Below are 22,818 nucleotides of genomic sequence, written 5' to 3'. Positions count from 1 at the left end.
AAAATCTGTTTAAAATTAAATAAAACAAAGAGCGAGACTGAATTTAATTTAATCTTAAGACACCAACAATAAAACATTATTTTTTCTTGTTTTATAATGGCAAATAATATTCTGGTACAAACGTCAGTAAAGTTAATTTAAATTTTATATTACTTCTTCTAATGTGATGCAGTTGTCACATTACATTTGTAACTTATCAGCTTCATTTTTATCAGTAAACATCATAAAATATTATATTTTACTTACTATTTATACAGACTTCTGTGTTACGTTCAGATCTCATATTCGTCGTTGTTTTTTCGTAGTACAAACCAGATTTTAAATGCTTTATGAAAATACGAAATGTTTACATTAAACGTTTGCGCATTCGGCACGAGTTGAGTGCGCCAATTACCGTTAAATAGAAATCCATAGACATATATATATATATAATTACTATATATAAACACGACTGTATTTGTGTGTATAGACCGTATATCTCAGTCACATGTTTATACAAAACCCCACGAACTGACACGAACTGCCAATCTGATCAGATCTGATTTGTAGATCTTAAAGTGCTCGAAAAGAGTGACCCCCAATAAAATTCTGGTTGTTTCCGCTTTTATATTGTTTCTCCGATTTTGTGTGTGTTGTCTTTATGTACAATTAGTAGCCCATAAACTAATGTAAAATTTTTTATAAAAAAATTAATTTTTAAATTTTTTACAAGTATTTTTTATATCTAAATATAATAAAATGGAAATCGTCGACTTGAAGTTGTTCTGTTAGATTTCCTAGCACGAATCATAAAATCCAAAATGCTGATAAATTTATTGTTAACGTTACAGGGAATAAAAAAAAAAAAAAATTTTTTTTAGTTAAAAAAATATTCAGTTTTGTTTGTCAGACATTCCTCAGTAATAACGTAATTATTTGTGTACTGCATTTAAGTTCATTTTGAGGCCACTTTTAAAGTTGCTGTTCTCTTTTCTTTGGGTTTTGAGTCCGAAAGTTGAATGAACCCATTTCTCGACTTCTTTGCTTATCTCGTAAATCAATATTTTTGCTGTAATTATTATGTTAAACCGAAAATTATGTCTCAGTTGATTTGCTTGTATACTCTGAGCTGAGCTGAATCAAACTGGGACTGAACTCATTCCCAAAATAACACACACATGAATTTGCATTCATTTCTTAGGGTATCTCGTAGTCGAGCAATCTGGCACCTGTTCAACGGTATTGCCAACAGTTTTTAATTTAAGCATTGCCAACTTGACTTGAATCTACCCCTATTACAACCATCATGGGTTTATCAAACAAACATTGTATTTCCAACTTTATCGATATTGCCCGCTTGTTACAAACAGCTTTAGACCTTAATATAAAACATAATATAAAACCTTAAGTTTAAAAATAAACTTTGAAAAGGATTATTCTCGGTAATTGCCACTAATTACTTTATTGTAAAAAACATTGACACGAAACTAAATTGACATTTAAAAAGGAAATCTTTTAAGACAGGATAGGAAAAATCATCTTGTTCAGTTAGCAGCACATTCAAATTCTGATGGACACCTGGTTCCATAACGAGCTGTTCATATGCTCCAGCGTCTGCATTTTGGCATTGAGAGTATTGAGTTGTCCGGAGACCATATCGAGCCTCGTCTCAAAATGCTGCACCACAGACTTGAGCTCTTGTCGCAGTTTTTCCACCACATTCGGCTCGACAAGCTGTGAGTACTCGATGGTCGCCGAGGAGGCCGATGATGAGTCCACCTCTTGTTGCATATCCGATGTCATCTGCTCTTGCTCGGGGAGTCGATACATGCATTCAATGCCATAGATATACTCACCCGGAAAGTCATCATTGAATTTATCTACGGTATAGCTAATACCATGCTGTATAATGACCATATCCATCACCAACCTTAGATTAAAGCAGTTCCAGTTGTTCGCATGTATGTAAAAGTGTGTGAGTTGTGTCAACTGTTCAAAGTCCTGTGGATATTTCGAAAAAATAATATCAAATATCAGAAAAGGAAGCAATTCTAAATAATCTACAAATTTAAGAATTGGTTGGCTGACAAAAGAGTCATATGGGCTTTTGTCAATAACTTTTAAACTGATTATTTTCTTATATAATGTAAACTATATTCAATTATGGATGCACCATTTTGTTAGTCTACATTTTCCTATTATTTGAGTAACTGCATAATATCGCGATCGTGAATCTCTTGATCTTTATCGAAAGTATAAAATTCCGACAATCCAATTTCGGCCACCCAATATTAATATAAACTGTTAGGTCTTGTTACCGATACTTGGGAACAACTTGCCTGTGGATTAATTTCGCTGATATTATTGGCCGACACATTAAGTTTTCGCAACTGTGGCATGCCACGCAGTGCCTCCAGTGGCAACTGCAGCAAACCCGTATTGCTTAAGTCCAATCGCTCCAATTCCGGCGTCTGCCAATCGTTTGGCAGATCTCCCAATTGCGGATTATCGGCAACATTAAGATGACGTAGGCGTGGCACATTCGACAATGTTGCAAGTTGCTGTAGCGAGTTGTTACGCAACACCAGGTGCTCTAGTGCCTCCGACGTTGAAAAATACAGTTCCTGCAGGTGATTATTATCGAGATCAACGTTCGAGACAGCACCAAATAGATTGACACGGCTCAAAGAGCAATTTCTGGCCAGCAAGTGTCCTGCATTGAGGCTAAGAAGAAGCACCTCCAGTCCTGGATTATGGGACAGTTCAACGAACAGCAGAAGAGGCGCTGAATGGAACGCATACTCGCCCAGATTTTGCAGTTGATTTGTGTGCAATACTACAGTTTGGAGTCGAGTATTGTGTGACAACAGCTCACTGCTAATATAGCGTAATTTATTCTCAGCCAGTACTAGCTCCTGAAGTGCGGACAGTTCCTCGAAAAGTTGCTCGGGCAGCAGCTCCAACTGATTATTACTGAGATCAAGATGACGCAACTGTCCAAGTCCCTTGAACGCATCCGGATGTAAGCTGGACAGTTTGTTGTAACTGATAAACAAATATTCAAGCTCGCTTGCATAGGAAAAACTACTCTCATCCAGCTGAGCGATTTCGTTATCAGAGAGCAATAGAATTTTCAACTTATTCGCTTCGAGAAAGCATTCCCAGCTGACGTAACGCATGTTGCAATGACGCATGTCCAGATCACTCAGCTGCGGCAGTTCGTAGAATAGATGCAGGGGAAAATTCACAAACGTCGCATTTTCCATTATCAAAGTGACAAGGCGTTCCTCCTCGCCCAGTTCATAGGTGGCACCATCTGGTGCTATGTGCACCTTTGTGGGCAGCTCAAAAAATGCCATCGCTTCCGGTCGATCAAAGTTGAAGCCGCTACAGCGACATCAAATTTTGTCCTCTCGAATTTACAATTTTCCTGCAGACTTTCAATATTAATCAATTGCTTTTTGCTACTGCGCTCTGTTGTTGTCTCTGTTGTTAAACTCTCATCCAATATCTCTCCATCCTCATCTTCCGTTCTGCCTTTGGCATTTGAAACTACAAGCAATATCCCGATGAATAGATGGACTGCGACACGGGTTCTCATGGCGTATGCGTGTTTCGGGTTACGCGTTTCACTGGCAACTAAAAATGCGATCGCCATCGATTCACATGCGAGCAAATTATTCTGTATAGCTCTCATCATGCTCTCATCAGTTCTATATAATCATTTGTTCTATTCATGGTGTTTTGATTTTGCAAAAAAAAAAGAAAAATGAATAAAATGAAAAACACAAATTGCTACAAACAAAAATCGAACCCAACATACCCAAGTACCCTCGGCAATACTCTTTCTCTGCTGGAGGATGGCAATAAAAGAACTTTATAAATTGTCAGGACTACAAATTGATTCTCTGCTTCAGACTTATATTGAGGACACACTAAAATTTTTTCTACGAATTAAATAAATGTAAATACTTGCTACATTAGTTGAGTTATTTAAATTCTCATTAATAACTTATTCAATGTATTCTTACAAAATATGAGAGGCGTTCTTGCCTTTGTTTTGTTATTTCCAATAAGTTGGCAGCATATGGTTGTGGTTTTTCTTTGTTTATAATACTTTATATTTTTTTGAGACTTTTTTTTTCAGAAATAACGAAAGAATTTCAATAGCTTATAAGTTGCCAGGTGTTTGCCGAACTTATTAAACGGATAAATAACAACAAATTTACCATTTCGATTAAATTATACATCAAAGTACTAATTCTATTAGGAATATATCTAAAAAAAAAAAAAAGATTGTATATACATACACGTACCAAATGATTTACTATATTTTGTATAATTAAACGATACAAAGTTAATGGCTCATTTTAAATGCCTTTTTTAAATGAAGGGCATAAATCTGTAGAAAATATATATAGGAAAAGCTTTATTATTCTGATTACATTCAAAAACGCTATCAAGCTACACATATAATGTGTATTATTTAATTTTTTGCTGTCATCATTTTGACATATCTATAATAATTTTGTTTTTATTGTTGTTGCCGGTTAATTGAAGCCGCACATCCGCACTGACTCGAGATAACTTTAACAGTGTTATTTTTTATAATGTCACTGAAATATTTGCACAGTCTGTGACTTTGTTAATGTTAATTTTCTTTCCTCCAGTTTTCATTGCGCTTAGTCAGCTTTTCATATGCTAATGAAAAAGCTGTGTTCTTGCTGGTCAACAATTGCGAGTAATACAGTAAACCTAAATATTATTATCGTTAACTTGTATAATACGCAACGCTGTCGGCTTATCAGAGTCACAGTTCTCGTATAGTTTGGTTATAGAATTGTTTACTCTTCCATGTACTCTCCACATGTGTTTACCTTGTGCTTTGTGAGGGAAACAAATAATTTTTAGCTGATAGCGCTGATTTTCTATCAGACAGCGGGGCGATCAGAAGCAAAACTTTGGAACAGCCTGAGTAAATATTTGCTTAGGAGCAATAATATATGTATATGCGGTGTGTGTCACAGTTAACTAGAATAATGTCCTCGAACTCGAAACTATCTAATCATAGGTAGAACTAGATAAACGGTTATAGTTCAAAATATGTATTCTATGTCGTATATCTTATGCATATTATATATTAAAGTTAAAATCCTTTTAGACATGATCTATGGAATTCAATATAATATCTTTACAGTTTCGTTCAGTTAAGTTATTTACATTTTAATGTACTTAAAAGATGTTTTGAGATAAATCACCAATTAAATCGAATGCTGACAAAAACAATATTGTGACACGTTTGCGCTTTAAAATTAAATGAGAATGAACAGATAATAATATAGAAATTGACGAATATATAATACTCTTCCTGAATGATTAAACAACTGCCTGTATAACATAAAACGGAATGCATCATAAGTTTGCTTATAATATGTATACAAAAATCCAAGTTGTGAACCTACTGTTATCTCTCTCTTACAAAAAAACCATTCACAAATGTAAATAAATAATTTGAATTTTTTTTCATTTATTTATTTAATTTAAAAATATCCAGAAAAAAGTTATGTTATCATAAGTTTCAGTCTTTATGTAAATATTAATTTTTTTTAAAATTATTTGTAGAGCATTTGCAGTTGGATTTGATGAAAAAATTAACATTGAACAATTTCACGCCTGTTTGCATATATAAATATTGTTAACGAATTTATATACGAGTATATTGTTTATTTATAATTGTGTATGTATGTGTGCAGTAGTTTGGCATTTGCTCAACAAGTTATGAGCGACAGTTGGCCAAATTGAAAGCGTCTTGGCCCTCCTTACATCAGCCACAAGTAGTTGTTATTGTATGGGGCTACAGGTGCGATAAACGATGAAAATTTTCCAAAGTATAGAAATTTGTTGGCATTAAGACATTAATTCATTAAAAGATATTATAATTTTTATACAAGAAGTAAACAAATAAATAAGAATTATTATGGCTTTAAGAAACACGTTTGACCTGCTTTCTAGTTAGTTCAGTCCAATCAATTTGGGCTTTTACAGTGCTTAACAAAACAAAGTTAAACAAACCTCACTAAATGCTAAGAAAAGCACAATTAATTTATATGCAAACAAATAACATTTCAGTGGCCGCATCCAATTAAGTTTTGGCAACAGTTTCCTGGGCAAGCGATAAGCACAACGAACAAATAAACAAATAAAAAAATGATTCAATTTGCATTTTAAATAAGTAATACCCAAAAAAGCTAATATTTGTTTTAGACGCATAATTATCGATCGATCTGTTTATTGGCAATTACTGATCACATTCTTGAATTGCTTATGTTTGTAGTTGTATCTAAGCATGTTCATATATAGATAAGATATAGATATAGCGACTGATAGTTGTTTTTTGCCCTTTCGTTGTCAGTCAATTGAAACGGCATGACTTCGTTTAGCGATAATTTCTCGTCGTCGTTCTTTCAATTCAATTTGCCGCCAATTACTTTGCATACCAGCAAAAGGCCCTCTTTCTTTTCTCCGTCCACCAAACAGTACCCTCTCTTTAATATAAATGCTGTTCAGTCGGGACTTTGTGCTTGTATTGTTGTCAGTCTTCGCAGTGAAAATTGTTTGTTGCGTTTAATTTAAATCAAATTTTCCTCAATAGTTTCGCTGTGCAAACAAATATATATTTATTTATATAGCCTTTAAAGTCGTATGACAAACAATCAGTCAGGCAGTTTGTGTTCCTATCGTGACGTTTTATGGCGCCTACATATATGGAGACATTAAATATTTTATTGGTCTTCCCGCTAAGTTTATCATCATGTGGCAAAATCTAATTTGGAATATATCGTAATAGAGATTCGATAGGGACAGAAAATATTGAAATGTCATTACTACAGTACAGTAGAGTCGTAAATGTTGATACTTTTATCGGTTTTTTTTAGAATCTTTCAATAGAAACTATCGATACACGAAAGACTCTCGATTTAAGTGTGTTTCTCAGTATTGTATATTATATTGCAAACAACACTTGGCATGATCTTCTAGTTGACTATCAATTATAAATAACAAGTCCGTTTAAATTGCAATTACAATAAAGTAGCCATAAAGGGCAGCTATTACGTACAAATCTCCCGTCTTATCAGCAACAGTAGCCATGTTGACCAGTGAACTTGGCCCACATACTCATAAAACGCACACACACACACATACACGATATCCATACTGTATGATACTCATATCTCACAGCTGATATATGTACATACATACTAGTTGCCTAACAGCTCCATAATAATATTATATGCATGCTTCGGGAACTGTATTCAGAACGTGCTTATCGCTGCGGTCTGTGTCCAAAAATTACTATACGAACAGAAACTTGTCGAATATTCAGTGTGCACATATATAAAATATCTTTTTATTAGCATTTCGCTTTTCGACAACAGGCAATCGGTTTTTTTTTTGTTTTGTTTCTTAGTCGTTATAACTTGTGACATAAAGGCAAGAGAACGTAAGCTTAGTTAAAACGAGACTTGAACACTCTACTCACTAAACTGATTTGATTGTAAACTAAACCTTTCATAATTAGATTTAGCTAAAGTCCAGATAAGTCATTGAGTTGATATGTTGGTGACGTACATTAATCTGTCTAGTGTTATTTATCCATAATGCTCATGAGCAATGTTTTTAATGCAAAGCATAACAAGCTTGATTATGAATTGGTTATACTCATCTTTGGATATTGTTTCATATAGTTAGAATACCAGTTCTGGGTGAGTTTGCTTTTAATGTCGAGAATCCGTCTTTGATAGATGCCGATTGATTCCGAATGTTATTTGGTTTAAAAAGGCTGATCTAACCAGTGACACATTTCAGTTGCGGAAACAATAGTCTAGTGTTGAGATGTCATCAGTGTGTTTTTATCTATATCTGCTATGGATGATGCTGATGATGAGGCTTAACAGCTGTCAGTCTAACCCTAAGCCAGAGTCAGTGTATAGCCTCGAATGTAATGAGAATCTGTGCGCAGAATTGAACTATCCGCTCGACTCGCAAGTGGCATATTTTAAAAGTGAAATCACAAAAAAACTGGGCAATTATACGACTTTGGTGTTACACAATTCCCAGTTGACTCATTTGCCTTTGAATGTGTTTAAATCACTAAAACAATTGGAGAACTTTGATGTTTATGGCTGTCAAGTGCAACATGTGGCACGGGAATGCTTTCAGGCAGCTGCAAATCTTAAAAAATTACAGTTGGGTGGCAATTTAATAAGCCATCTCGATGGTGATACCTTCGCATTGGCCTCACAACTCGAGGAATTGGGATTAGCTGACAATGAACTTCAGCACTTGCCGGCCAAACTGTTTTCTGGCCTAAGAAAGCTCAGGAAACTTTCGCTGCAAGGCAATCAACTGCAAAATCTGCCTGCGGATGCATTTACGCAATTGAAGCATTTACGTTATCTCAACTTGGACTACAATCAGTTGACAAAGTTGCCTGCCAGCTTGTGTGGTAATCAACAAGAGTTAGAGGACTTCTCAGCTCGTGGCAATAACTTGCAGCAAATTGCAGACAATGCATTTTCGACTGTGCAACGTCTCATTCTCTCCGACAATCCTCAACTGCACACACTCCATTTCACGGGAGACATTCGACAGCTGCAGGCAAACAATTGTGAATTAAAGAGTCTAAAACTTGATCAACCTCAGCAGCTGAAACAATTGCTGCTCAGTAACTCTAAGCTACGCAGCTTGGACTTTCTTCGTAATGCCAATAATCTACTTGAATTGGATTTATCGGGTCTGGAAGAACTGCCAGCATTGCCAACTCCTTGGCCAGCTAAGCAACTGGAACGTCTAAGTATCTCGCGAAATAAAGCTGGAGATTGGCCTGAGAAAATGATATCACAAATGCCTCAACTTCAATATCTAGAAATTTTACAAAATGATGAGCGCGAGATATTTGTAAAAGATGTAGACAACGATGAACATTTAGATGATAACGATTGGTTGTGCGATGACAAACAGGGATGTCCAACCGTAGAGGTGGGTGAAGCGGATGAGTTGCTGTGGACTGGAGATGGCTTTGAAAAAATATCATAATTAATAATGTTTAGAAATAAATGATGTTAAAAGAAAGACAGTTTATACTCAATCTATTTCATGGTTGATCAGTCAACTGTGTTCATAGCAATGTACGATCTTCAAAGTACTTGTACAGTTACTGTCAACGATCATCGATCTTTGATCATCGATCAACGATCGTTGCACATTATTATTGGTGTCATGAGAACACAGAGATCTTGTCATTCAACTCTTGCGTTGTCTGGGCTTAGTGATCACCGACCGATCACTCGCGATTATTAGAGATGCTTGTCAAGTGCATCGATCTAGGCCTAAACCAGTTAGACGACTCGACTAAACAGCTGATAAGCTTGCCACGTTTATACTGTGGTCACTTTATTAGCGCGTGCTTGGACTACAAGTGCTTTCAACTACACAATAGCAACAACAAAGACAGCAATAACGATCCGTAACCGAAACTAATAACGCTCCCTGTGCTCGACTTTAGGATTGGACAAATCAAGGCCTGGTATGGGCAAGTTTTGATGTGCAACAGGCCGTTCCTTTTCGATTGGTGTTATATTGGCCACCTTATTCTGCTCCTTGATGATCTTGGGCGGCACGGTAATGTCCAGGCTATCCGATTTCTGATAAAATAGATATGCAGTCGACATTAGACCAACCAGCGATAGCGTGATTAGGATCCAGCGCAAGCCCGAGTTAAACTTGAGACCACTTTTGAAAAAAAGCAAATCAGTTAAATGTCTGAAAGAGTGCCTAAATTGGGAATACTCACAGAAACAGCGTGTACTTGACCATATTGGTGTAGGTTTTGTTCAAATGAACGCCCTCCTCTATCCAAAACAAGGGCATTACGAGTTTTCGCATGTGCTTCAATGATTCGATACCCTCCACAGGCTCCACGTCCAGATTAAACTGCAGTCGTTTGGCTGCCTGAAAGGGCGTGCCCGACATCTATCAATATAAGTATAAAGAATTAGGCCGAAGGATAAAATGTCCAAGATAGTTGCACAGTGTTGGTTAATACTCCAAACTCACGGTTTCAAAGTCTATGTAGACAGCATGATCCTTTTCATTTGGATGTAAACCATCCACGTCTTCCAAGAGTTTCTCATCCGCATTATAGAAATGTGGCATTGATGCCATCAGTGGAGCGCCTACACATGGATTCAGATGCATAGTGCCCTTGGGTGGGCATGTATCCAAATCCTCAGGATCATCACAGAAACAATGCAGCTTCTCATCCATTCGCACATCACCAAGATCTAGGGTATATCTAAATGAGGGCATTCCATGATATGAGGACTTGCGTTGATAAACGGCGCCCAGAGATCGGCAAATGTCCGGAGTGAATGCCCACAAGCCATCATCACGTTTCAGGCCTGGGGGAAAGACTGTGGAATCTGTGCCAATAAAACGATTGCATTCATCGCCCGGCCATACGTCCATTTCCGGTTCACCGGCAAACTTTATGACCATGCCCAGTTTCTTATTGTTCTTGACGCCTCGACAGGCCGTAAATCGTCCCGCATCCGAATGATTTGCCTGCGTAATAATCAGAAGAATTACACTGAGCGAAAATCAAAACAAGGTTAACTCAAGAGGATAAACATTTTTCAAATAAAATTAATTTTCAAATAAAATTTATTACAAAAAAGGAAGCTTTCACTCTCAACTTTAGAATGTGTAGTTAAATTTGGTTCAGTGCATCGCTTACCTGACCCAGGAATGAGAACAGAAAGTGCGTCTGATTGACCTGTTTGGCCTGCTTAACCTCGCCTGTGAAGAAAACCGTGCACAGCGCCTTGGCAGCAAACTCCTCCGAGGAGCAGTCGACATCGATGCCCCGGAAAAACAAATCCATAAACTTGGCTGTTATAAAGGCCTTACCAGTTGGAAAGACAATCGTCAATGCCTTGGCCACAAGCTCTATCATTGGCGCCCGTTCTCGTTGTACGGTTATGCCGGCGGACTGTCAAATTAGATTAGGAGACAAGTGAAGTGAGTAAAGGGCTTTGAGTGAAATGCACCTAACCCATTCGCATTTTCATTGTCCGAGTCCGAGTCCGACTCAGTCTCTCCGCCTCCGTTTCGGAGGGGCCTGACGAGTCAGTTCTACGTTTATGATAAATGGCGAGTTAATTTAATCTCATTTACTATTCACAAAGGCAAATAGATTCGGCTAAGGCGAACGGTGGGTAATAAGTAAAACTACTCGAATGTATTCTGACTACGACGTGTGATTGGTTTATTTCTTTACGTCCCTGTTTTTGCAAACTGCTGTCTAAATTGAGTTGATTTTTTACAACGATAGATTATTTTAAGTCACTGGGAACTTAAGTGATTTGCATAATTTACAAGGCTTTTGTAGTTTAACAATAGATTACGGGGTCTTCCAAATAGTTTTTTGTTATTTATCGTAGGCATTGTTTTGAAATATGACGTCTTAGCTTGTTGATTTTATCTATAATAAATGAAGGGTTCTATACCAAATTGATTTGCAAATGCACAATTAATGTTCATTACAATGAAAGTAATGTAAGGAAAGTGTAGCTCCAATTATAAGTAACAAGTAAGAATACTGCGGTGCTTGATTTTGAGACATTCAAATCTCTTTTTTTCCATAGTATTTTGTATAATCTTTGTAACCTAAACTACTAGTGTCTACTCTGTTCATAAACACCTTTTGGTAAATGTTTTCAACTTTCTTACGTACCTGTATAATTGGATGCGGAAAGTTGATGATTTCCTCGCCTGTGAGAGGACTTGAAGCCTTCTCATTGAAGATGAAAGTGTTCCTCATGTTATAACTAACCGTATCCTCAACGACATCGTCCACCAAATCATATTTGTCTTTCCACTCGCTGGCGGTAAATAAAATGTTAGATAACAGCGTCAAGTTTTCTAGATATTTTAGATATATTTATAATACGCACTCGAAGACAAAGGGTCCAACCTCCTGCACACGCGGTTTACCGCCCTGGCTCACTTCATCTGGATTGGTTACGTTGAAAACGTAAATGTAGAAATGCAAAGGAAAAGGCGTGGCCGACCAAAGATCGCGAATATCCGTGCCCGGCTTGAGTGTGACTTGCTGTGAAGTGATTTGATAAGAGTTAATGCTCCAATAATTGGTAGAATTCACAAGCACAACACACCTTCGATATCATAAATTTGAGAATGCGGGGAAATAAAACCCAGCCAAAAATAATACCGAATATTAATGTACCAGCGGATCCAATTAGCAATTTCAAGCGATGCACATGCATTTTGATAACGAGGTTTAAGATTTTTGTACTAAGAGATTTTTAAAGATTTCCAGTCAGTTACCGCGCTGCTAAAAACCGTTTTGAATCGTCCAACGTCCGGCTGAGGTCTGAAGTCGGATTGTAAGGCTTACGTGCCAAATTCGCTCTCAACGCATATGGCAAATGTCGTTATAAATCGTAAAATCCAGCCCCCTCCTCCCATCAATTATATTATATTTTTATATGCTTGGCATTGCAAAACAATTGGAGAATCAAATACATTTTATATACGGCCCATGTGAGAATATTGCAAGCTGGCTTATGTATACTCCCATCCCACCCTGACAGTACTTCACAACAATCGGAGAAACAAGCGTGTGTGAATAGTACAGGCTGTGTTCTCAATCGAGTAAGGGGTAAGACGACTATAATAAAAATGATCGACTATTAAATACCTGCAGCATCTTTCCTCTACTTCGACTTATTCTTTAGCAAAACTGATATAATCTTAGACTTAGGTATACTTATATTTTATAGGATTGAAGTAAAAATTATTTAAAATTCGCTTCCCAATTTAATTTTTAATAGGTTCATTCTGCCCATTTATACAAAATCTTCTATACGAAAATTGTATTTGCAAACTCATCATCTTATTAAAATAAGTATAAATATTAAATAAATAAAAAAAAAAAATACTAAATGTAACTACAGGTAATTTCTCAGTCGAATAATGTTTTTAAATGTATTCTACTGATTGAGTTTTTAATACGTGGCGTTAAAGCTTATAATCGACAATATTTTGTTTGTGATTTGTCGATTCTGTATTCTATGGCCAGCTTAACTGGTCCAAATGGCGCTTCGAAAAGTACGCAAACAAAGCTCTATTAAAACCGCTCGGAGATGCAGAATAAAATGACTATAAAGAAATAGATGTGGAAATGTTCTTGCTGTTGCAAACCAGTTGAATGAACTGCTCATCAGTGATCGTCTAAAAATAAAGTCGCAACAACACTATGAATATAAGTTGCAATATTGGACAACAACCGTAACAGTAAAGTTAACATTAATGAAAAGTGGCATCTAGTAGGCAATAATTGAGATTCATTCGTGTGTAACGAGTGCTATCTATATCTATTCTTAATATAGGCTATTATCTATAGGCTGTACAGTTTATTTTATATATATAAACTGTCTATTTGATGGACTGCCACTATGAGTATATGATGATACAAGTCCAAGGCTAAGATTTACACATAAACAAAAGTAAACTTTGCATTCTGAAAATTGCTACACCTGCTGAAGATTCCATCATTATAACACTTAGTCTTAAACGAACACCTACATTTGTAATAATTCAACTACATGTCAATTGCAACCACGTCACTGACAAAAATCCGTAAGTCGTATATTGATGGATTAAATCAATATAAAGGCAATTTAATTGCGGTAAGAGTTTTATCATTTCAATAAAATGAACAAAAATAATAATGTTTGAATTTTCTACGTACTATTACAGAATGTTTTTCTTTGTAATTTAAATGTGTTTAAATGTCTGCCAACATATAATATCATAGATTTTATTGCACCTTGGCCGTCGTTCCCCATGGGCATTGAAGAATAGTGAAAGAAAAAGACTCAAGCAAAGAAACACAGTAGTCATTAAATTGTCACCCGTCAAAACAAACAGAAATCGAAACTGCATAAAACATTGAAGCAAAAACAAAAAAAAAAACGAACGTTAAGAAAATGATAAAACACAAACACGTGACTTTAACGTCGATGCGATTCAACTGAAATATTGAACAATTGAGCAATTGAGGGACGCATAACTTATAAAGTGACACAGAAAAACGAGTTGTGTAAAAAACACAGCAATATTTAAATAAATACATATTCGCAAATACGCTTGACAACAGACCCAGAGTTAAAAATGCCAAGTCTCAGCCAGAGAGCCGGCCTCCAAATTCATTCAGTTTTCTGCTGAGCAAATGATTACTTACAGTCGATTATTGAGGTGCAAACTGAGTACCAGTCACTGGCATTTCATATACGACATGAAATGGTTCAATATTAGTGTTATTATTAATGTAAATGTCGTAAATAGGAACGACGGATGAAAAATTCATTCGAAGCCAAATTTAATCATTTTGATATCTACGTATAATTCATTTAATTCTTACAGTTTTTCCTTCTTTATCATACATTTTATTCTCGCCTTAACTTTACTTCATTCACATTATTTTACAATAAATGCCTGTTTTGAGGTATTTTATTAAGAACTTGCATTCTTCTATGCAATTATTTTATCTATTCGCCTACACTAGACTCTGGAGGTCTCAGCCAGATGTCGGCACTTTTTTGCCAATTAGCGATCTTCTAGAAAATTCCACGATCTTCGCCCACTAATTTCAGCACTGCAACGTTAATTTCTATATTAATTTATTACAAAACAAAGACAACTCTTTGTTACCAGTATCTTTGATCTATACGAGATAGAGACAAAACGCTTCTGGCTAATACACTGTTGCCTTTAGAACCCTTCCCCCTGACAGCCAATACTTTGTTGGTGAAATTAATTGGTTGATTTTTCGTGGCACATATCGTGTGACAGACATTAATTGATTATTTTCACTCGTGGCACATTCAATGCGCCAGAATCTGATATCAGTTTAAGTGAATCATGCTAGTTTTTAAGTTTTCCGTCGTTGCAGTTGCATAATCCTTGTATCTTACATCATTTAGTAGAAATTAAGGCCCACACCCAAGTAGATTATTAATCTTATAACTATGAGCTATTCAAAGCCAACGACAATTGACTTTCTCATTTGTAATTCATTATCATTTACATGTCTTCCTAATTTAACCGTTTATAATTTATTACTTATAGTAATCAAACCGATTGCGATTGCGAATGCCTTTTGAGCTGGGTTACTCATTTTTCCATTCCGCTCTCTGTAAAAAAATGTTTGTTTTATAATAAATGAATACCATACAAAATGCTTTTAATTGTTTGTGTGCCAATTTTATATTTCAATATTTTGTTTACTTTCGAATATATATTTCACAATTGGAGAATTATATTAATTACGTGACTGCAATAATTCATTTGTCAGCCGTTCAATCTCTCAATACGTAAAGAATTCGTATTATTATGCATAGCCTTTAGATCAAGTTAAAAATGTTTGCAAAACAATATTAAGGAAACTTATAAAGGTCATAGAACACGTACAGCTTTTTATAGTGCTCAATTAATATAATTTATTTATTTATAAGATTTGTGTAATGAGTTTTAACCTTTTTTATACATGCTTTACACTGTAAGCAATATGAAAATTATTTTAATTATACTCTTTAGTTTATTGTGTTGAAAAGCACTTCTTATTATTTAAATCTTTGGTGGTAAAGTAACTCTTAAATTTTTATATACAATTTTGTCAGCCTTTGCACGGGAAAGTTAACATAAAACAAATATGTAGAAATATATTGAAAGAATAGTTTGCCATCCACGATTAATTACAGCCTTTAAGTTGCATTTCATTGTACTTAAATTACTGCTTTCTCAGAACGGACAAGTGCTGCTTGAAAACCGCATATTATATTCAACCAAGTTTAGTTGAGTTGAGCTTAGACGCCAGTTTGTCTAGCCTAGATCCGTATACTCGGACTTTGTTCGTATATACGAACATAAGACTGTAAAAGATACTCGTCATTGATTAATAGGTACAACTCACCTACATGACGCTCGATTTGCCAGCAATTATTTGTGGTTGTTGCAATTGTAATTGTTAATGGCTTATAATTAAAAGACAACCGCAGCTGTCGTGAATACTGCACGGAAATTCTAACACATAAATGGATATGTATATATTTATATTGTTGCAATTTAACAATTGTGTTACACAGTTGTATTTACAGTACTCCTGCTTATTTGTGTGTGTAATTAATGTCAGAAAAGTATCTGACGCATAGCCGTGCTGTCAGTTCAAAAGTTATGCTTTAATTATTCATTTCACTTGGCCTGACTCACTCTGCCTTCCCGCGTGACTGCAGAAACTTTGTGGAAAACCGTAAACTTGAACACCCCAAAAAACCCTCCGACCCCTCGTACCATAATGAGCGGATATACGAGTGCTGTACTCATATGTACATATCTAATTGCTATTAATTGCTGGGTGTATCGTTTGCAATTATTTTTCTCAATTGCGGTTTGCTTTTAAGCTATGCGAAATATAACGCCTCTGCGGTCATAAATTGTCTTCAAGCAGATATCTACAGGTAGATAGTTAGATTTGTATCATGCGTTTGTTTAAAATTTGCACAAAAGTTAAACACATTTATATATATTAAAAATATTCATTGTAATTATTGCCGATGAATACATTATCCTCCATATCCTCTGTTTGCTGAACATATGTTTATTCAAATTTAGGGTCATTATGTTGTCTTGTCCATAAACATAATTTTTTGAAGCTGTTGAAATGTTAGTTTTTGGTAAAATGTCGTTTAAATGTAAAGAAGATAATTAAACAAGAAGTGAAGTTAAATTTTTAGTTAAACTGTTTGTTATCATTTCTATTGTGCATTATAATCAATTTTTTTTGAGAAGCTCTCTAACCGCGAACCCCAAATATTTTAGCTTTTAGTGTCAACTTCTGACTCATTTTTTTTTTTTGGGGTAGGGGTGTGTTTGAGGAATGTGTGTGTGTTAATCTTTTGGAATATGCGTGGTTGCCATATGTTTGTATTTTCATTCCCCTTCATTGCTTTCTTATGGCGATTGTTTGGCTTTTTATGCCCCTTAACCAAAAAGATAGTTGGAAAGGGTATGTTCAGCAGATTGAAACGTATCTTTTATATTGAAATCTCGTGAAAATCTCGTTTATCTAGGGAGAGATGTTGAGAAAAAAGTGAGAGACACAGTTCATTCTGAAGATTTTTGGCAAGTAGATCAGAAAACGCCACTTTTCTACACCTCTAATAATTTCAGATGTGTCAAAATGATCAATAATAATGACTGAGTGTAAAGACCTAAGTTTGTACTGGTAGAATCATAAAAATGAGTATAGAAATCTATGGTCTGTCTTTTTGTTTGTTTGATAATTTACAAAATATACTGTTCTTATTACTTCTCATATGGTTTAATGTCCTTAACACACAAAATTTACTGTGCAATCAACTTCAACCTAAATGTTGAACAATTTTCTTTCAACTTTTACATTTTTTGTTCGTGTGCTGATAATTTTCAAACAATTACAGTGCAGGGTATCTGCGAGTCTATCACAATATAGCATAATAACCAATGTTGTTTTGTTTTGACGACGCGTAAATAATTAAATTAGCTTTGTTAGCGCTTTGTTTTGTTCGTTGTGTTCATACTCAGATATACACACAAAATTTGCTGTTGTATTTTTTTTTATTTCTGTGTATTTTTCTTTCATCTGCTTCTGTTTTGGATGAATGACGATTGCTCAGTTCGGCCAGTTCGAAAATACAAAATACAGAAACAGAAAATGCCATTTTCTAAATGCTTTACGGCGTTGTTTGTCGACCTTCACCTCGTGCTACAAATTCTTTTTTATATTTTATTTTATTTTTTTTTTTTTTGGAACTCTGACTGCTTTGGCAGCTACATAGGTATCTGAAGACTGACAACATGTTAATGTTGCTTACTTTGTGGTTTGTCTGCTCAGACGTGAGGGTTCCTAAAATGACTGAAATACTTGACGTTTCACACAAATGTTTATTTAATTTCTTGTTGTTTCTCTGTAAGTTGAGCATGATTTATTATGTGGTATTTAGTAAAACTGACTCATTAAATTGTATGTGCTAGAACCACTTGGGATAAGCTCAGAGAATAAAATACAGCAGAGTCATTTGTTTTAAATACTCTAGACAATAATTTAAAAGTCAATCAAAGGATCTTTAAAATTTTAAAGAGATCCGCAAATTGTTGGACTCTAACTCTCTTTCGGTCTCTCTCTCTCCGCGCTCTATCATATCAACACAATCGAAAGCCACAGCTGAACTGCTTAAGAATATGCAAACAACAAAACCACATGAAATTCTTTTGCAGATTCAAAAAAACAAACATATTTCACGCGAATCCAATGTCGTTCCATAGAAGATCATTTGCATAGCGAATTGGAGAACTGAGTGCACCAGAGGAGTTCCAATATTATCATCAACAATAGAAATTTAGAACTATCGTAAGAACCAACCAAATAGCAAACTGCAAATGGCCACAAACTGCGACTACATTGAGGATAATGTGAAACAGCAGCAGATCACAAAGACAGGAGCAGCAGTAGCTGGCACAACAACAACAAGCAGAACGAGCGACGACTCCAATGCATCATCATCATCGATGAGCGAGCACCAAGAGAAGCAGGATGACAGGAGGGAGAAGGAAAAGGAAATGGGACGGGAACGGCAACAAATGCAGATGCTGTGCCATGACAATCAAATGGATAGCTTTGAGTGCGCCTTTGAGTCCACCATGGATGACCTGGAGCAGGCGGTGGCCGATGGCTATGAGTCGGATTCGGAGGCCAGTGCCAATGGTCAGGCCACCGGCGAATCTTCGGCCTCGAGTCTGAGCCAGCTGGCCGGAATTGGCGGCTTGCAGTACAGCCAACAGTTGACACCGCAATTGGAACTGCAACTGCAATCGCTGCCGCGTGCCAACTCCTTTGACTTCCAGAGCAGCAGCGGCAGCAGCAGCGATGATGAGAACGATGATGATGCCAACGACGATGTCGAGGATATGGGCGTGGTGGGCGCACTCAATTTGAGCGCCAAGTTTACCAAAGCCAGCGATGCACGTTACGATCTCTATCATCAACGTCCGATGTATCTGATGCCGCCGTTTATCGAGCGACGCCGCCTGTCCCAGTGCAAGGAGGAGGACGATGAGGACGATGGCGACAAGTCGCCACCCGTGAGCGGTAATGCCGGTGAGGCGCCACGATTCGAGCGAGTGTCAAAGGCACCGCCGCGTCCGCCGACGCCGCAGGATGCGGCCTCCAAGGAGAAATTCAAGGATCTGGAGCGTTTGCGTCAACAGTTTATGCACAAAATCGATCGCATTAATACCCGTAACATTGAGGAGCAGTACACATCGTTGCCACCACCGCCGCCGCCACCACCGCCTCCCATACCGGCCACCATATTGCCCAAGGCGCTGAAGGAGCTGCTGCAGTCGAGTGAACCTGCATCTCCAGCAGCTGCGCCCAAGCAACCAGCTCCAGTAGCAGTTCCGGTGCAACAGAAGCAGCCGCAGTCGCAGCCGTCAACAGCAGCAGCGGGAGCAGTATCAGCGATTCCGCCGTTTCAGCTGCCTCAAGCCGCAGAAGCGCCGATCATAATCAAGGGCAAGTTTACGGTGTCCCGTGCCCAGGAGACGCCCGAGCTGCGCATGGAGGCCCAACAGCTGCGGCAACTGAGGCAACTAAGGCCAAGCGACAATGCACAAACAATCAGTTTCCCCTCCAGCTTTGGCGGCTACTCCTCAGTGCAGGGCTTGTTCTCGCAGCGATATGGCAGCAATCGCTTCCCCGCTGCAGCACCACATCTCTCCAAGCAGTTCTTTGACTCATCCTTGGTCGAGATACGTGCGCCATCCCAAAGCAATGTCTCCCTCAATGGCGGCAACAGCCAGCAAAGCCAAAGTCTCAATTGTGATACCAACAGCAGCAGTTTGGCCAACAAGCCGCGCACGCCCAGTGAACGTGAGCTGGACGAGATTTGGATACGTCGTGCTCCAGCATTGCCCAGCCATTTGGATGGCCACGATGCTGCATCACCGACTCCTCCACACGTGCGACCCGTCTCCTTAGGCGGCGTCTCCACAATGCCACGCCTGCTCCAGCGCAATGAGAGCAGCCATTCGGCAACGAGTCCGTCAAGGCAATTGACTGCCTCTGGTTCCGTTTCCGTCTCCGTGTCTGAAGATGTAAGTTTGGTATTATATATCAGGGGTACATGACAAGAAATATCTTATCGAAAATAGTACACTCAGAAAAAAAAAAACAGGCCATTTTCCGTTACAAACAATCTCAAAAGCTGTCAAAGTTCAGTTTTTCTCAAGTTGAGAACAAAAATCTTATTTTAAGTTCGGTTTTCGCAAGTACGAAAATCTTAAAATGAGATTTTTCGGGGATACTTTACGTACGTTTTGGGTTTGATTCAAGTCTAAAAAAAATTGAAAACATACTACTTTAAGTACATAAAAATCGTGAACTAAACCCAAAATGTTCTTGTTTCTCGTTAAATAATTTTAATCTTAAAACATACACTAGTATGCATACTAAATTTAAGCAAGAACCAGTTGAGAATTCTAAGGTTCGTCAAAGAAAAAGAAATGTCCCAAAATGTACTTGTTTTTAGTAAGAAACGTTCTTATTTTTAACTTCCTTTCAATCTTGAATACAACTAATTTAAGTACAAAGAAATCTTAAACTAGTTTAATATAAATAACTCAGTTGTTTCTGGAGGTATCTTTACTAGACTCACGGATTATATATTTGCCATGGTCTTATATATTTTGACTAAGTTTGATTAAAATCGGAATACTATTTTGGATAGCTGCCATTGGAATGTGAAGTCAGAATTCTAAATTTAAGATCGATTCATACTTAATTTAACAGCAATCTTAAAATTTTAAGAACGAAACTGTATAAATTCAAGTACGATCGTACCTAATTTTAGAATGGCAAATTTTTCTGAGTGTACTAAATATCTTCCATTTCACATTGAATATCGATTTGCTCGACTTTAATCACTTAAATGCTGCCCAAATTATTAATTTTCTGCAACAAATATTGGCAAAATTGGTTAAGCTTTAATAAAAGTAGCAGTTTGAGCAAAGTAACCATTTTTAATTCTTAACAATACTCCCATATAGAGGGTTCTAACTGATACACTGGTGCACTATTTTTAGATCATGATTATATCTGATAATAACTCTGTATGGGATTCCCGGGTACCCTGATTTTTTTCGTCATAAGAATCATACGTATATTTTGGTAAACCACTCCTAACTATTATGACGTGTTTCTGTAACCTTTGTCTTATCGACGAGCAAATGTACCTGCTTAAAGTAGCACAAAAACCCCATAAATTTAATTATCACTTCATGTAAACTTTAATTTACGCCCAGAACATATAGAAAATATAGACAAGTTTAACGAGAATTGCAAAAGTGTCGTCAAAACGTTGAAAGACACCGACCAAAGATTTGATTATTATCATTAAATTAACACATCGTCAACTGACGTCATTTCTACAATCAGATTTTTGCAATAATTCCATATTAATAAATGAATCTCCAATGTAGAAACGATAGCAAAGTTTTGAGCGAGCAAACAACTACAGAAATATATTTATTTATTTTGATTTATAATAAAAAAAATAAATAGTTTTTGCAAAAAAAAAGTACCGTAACCGTACCGGTACCAAAGTTTCGGTTTTCGGTTCTTGAAAATGAATTTGTTCCGTTTACGGTTTCGGTAGTAAAAATAAAACGGTTAGTCCAGTACCGGTTTCATTATTATGCCCGTATCTGCAGATAAATTCTATTATATACTATTCCACTTAAATTCCTTTTATTTGAGCTTATACTGGGATAACTTTCATTATCATTTTTAAATTGCTGATGGAAATAAAATATTATAGTTTTGTTACTGATGATATAAGGAAGAGATCTGTTCAGAGAGTATTCATAATTCGTTGCTATCCAGCCATATTTATTTTCATGTTTCCTTTGCTGCCGTTTGTTTTGCCCCCGAAATGCAAACAGAATGTTAGGCAAAGGTAAAAGATGAAATACCTTTGTCTAGTCGCATAGAAGTATGTATATTGACCAAATATATCGTATAGGGGACTTTATTCATGGTTTTCCTTGATTTTTATCATTTTGCGAGTGCAATTCGTGTAGTATCGTGTGTTGACTTCGGGGAGGGACCAACCTTATCAACTGACAAATGACACAAATTGTCAACAAGCCGCGCGACGGACACTTTATATTTATTTTTCACGAAACCTGAACAATCGCCATACAAACACAATTAACAGTATCAAATGTATATACTTGTATGTATGAGATCTAGTTCATTTAGAATATTTCCATATACTGTTCTATTTACATAGGCTGTTGTTTCTATATCTATATGCATGTTTGTGTCTGGGCAAACAATTACGTCAATGAGACACTCACCACACCCAAATATAGATAGATACTTGGATGCACATATCTACAGATATATATATGTATCTATTGTTTAGGTTCTAGATGTTTTTGCCTGCCATGCAAATCACTTAAATACTCACTCTACCCTCTCTCTTCGTTACTCTCGTATTAATCAGTGCAAATATTGAACTACCCGTACACAATGTCCAACAGCTGATGCCAAACACTCCTCCGTCCACAGTTCCATTTCCGCGATACACAAACAACAGCGTGAAGAGCTTCTGGTTTTTGTTTTCATACTCTATCTGTAATGTGGGGGATTATACT

General features: G+C 36.6%; 4 protein-coding genes across 6 annotated transcripts in view; 2 read left to right on the top strand and 2 right to left on the bottom strand.

The window, feature by feature from the left end:
- The window catches only part of LOC117790064 (5'-AMP-activated protein kinase subunit gamma-2), a 61,356-nt gene that overhangs the window by 3,519 nt on the left and 35,019 nt on the right, over nucleotides 1-22,818 (top strand). The window contains exon 2 of one of the 2 annotated variants that reach the window (XM_034629317.1): nucleotides 18,379-20,256. The exons of the other annotated variant lie outside the window; for it this stretch is intronic. Coding sequence (XP_034485208.1) covers nucleotides 18,541-20,256 — 1,716 coding nt within the window. The 5' untranslated portion in view covers nucleotides 18,379-18,540. The remainder of the gene's footprint in view (nucleotides 1-18,378; nucleotides 20,257-22,818) is intronic. 2 annotated transcript variants of the gene reach the window in all.
- On the bottom strand, nucleotides 1,412-3,644 carry LOC117790067 (insulin-like growth factor-binding protein complex acid labile subunit). Its single transcript, XM_034629324.1, has 2 exons — nucleotides 2,319-3,644; nucleotides 1,412-1,980 (listed from the first exon to the last, which is right to left on the bottom strand). The coding sequence occupies exons 1-2, from the start codon at nucleotides 3,336-3,338 to the stop codon at nucleotides 1,540-1,542; spliced, it is 1,461 nt and encodes a 486-aa protein (XP_034485215.1). The 5' UTR covers nucleotides 3,339-3,644; the 3' UTR covers nucleotides 1,412-1,539.
- Nucleotides 7,597-9,117, top strand: LOC117790068 (platelet glycoprotein V). The gene has a single exon (XM_034629325.1). It carries the CDS (start codon nucleotides 7,873-7,875, stop codon nucleotides 9,073-9,075), a length of 1,203 nt encoding a protein of 400 aa, XP_034485216.1. The 5' UTR covers nucleotides 7,597-7,872; the 3' UTR covers nucleotides 9,076-9,117.
- Nucleotides 9,392-12,404, bottom strand: LOC117790065 (sensory neuron membrane protein 1). Of its 2 annotated transcripts, XM_034629323.1 has the most exons (8): nucleotides 12,216-12,404; nucleotides 11,994-12,151; nucleotides 11,774-11,921; nucleotides 10,775-11,029; nucleotides 10,518-10,602; nucleotides 10,096-10,460; nucleotides 9,833-10,011; nucleotides 9,392-9,771 (listed from the first exon to the last, which is right to left on the bottom strand). In XM_034629323.1, exons 1-8 carry the CDS (start codon nucleotides 12,324-12,326, stop codon nucleotides 9,516-9,518), a joined length of 1,557 nt encoding a protein of 518 aa, XP_034485214.1. In that variant the 5' UTR covers nucleotides 12,327-12,404; the 3' UTR covers nucleotides 9,392-9,515. The 2 variants fall into 2 exon arrangements, with proteins under 2 accessions (XP_034485214.1, XP_034485213.1); XM_034629322.1 differs by having other exon boundaries at nucleotides 10,096-10,602.

The sequence above is a fragment of the Drosophila innubila genome, assembly GCF_004354385.1.
Source record: "Drosophila innubila isolate TH190305 chromosome 3R unlocalized genomic scaffold, UK_Dinn_1.0 2_E_3R, whole genome shotgun sequence".
Taxonomy (NCBI): Eukaryota; Metazoa; Arthropoda; class Insecta; order Diptera; family Drosophilidae; genus Drosophila; species Drosophila innubila.
Note: the sequence above shows the minus strand (reverse complement) of the source record. Positions and strands in the feature narration are given on the sequence as shown.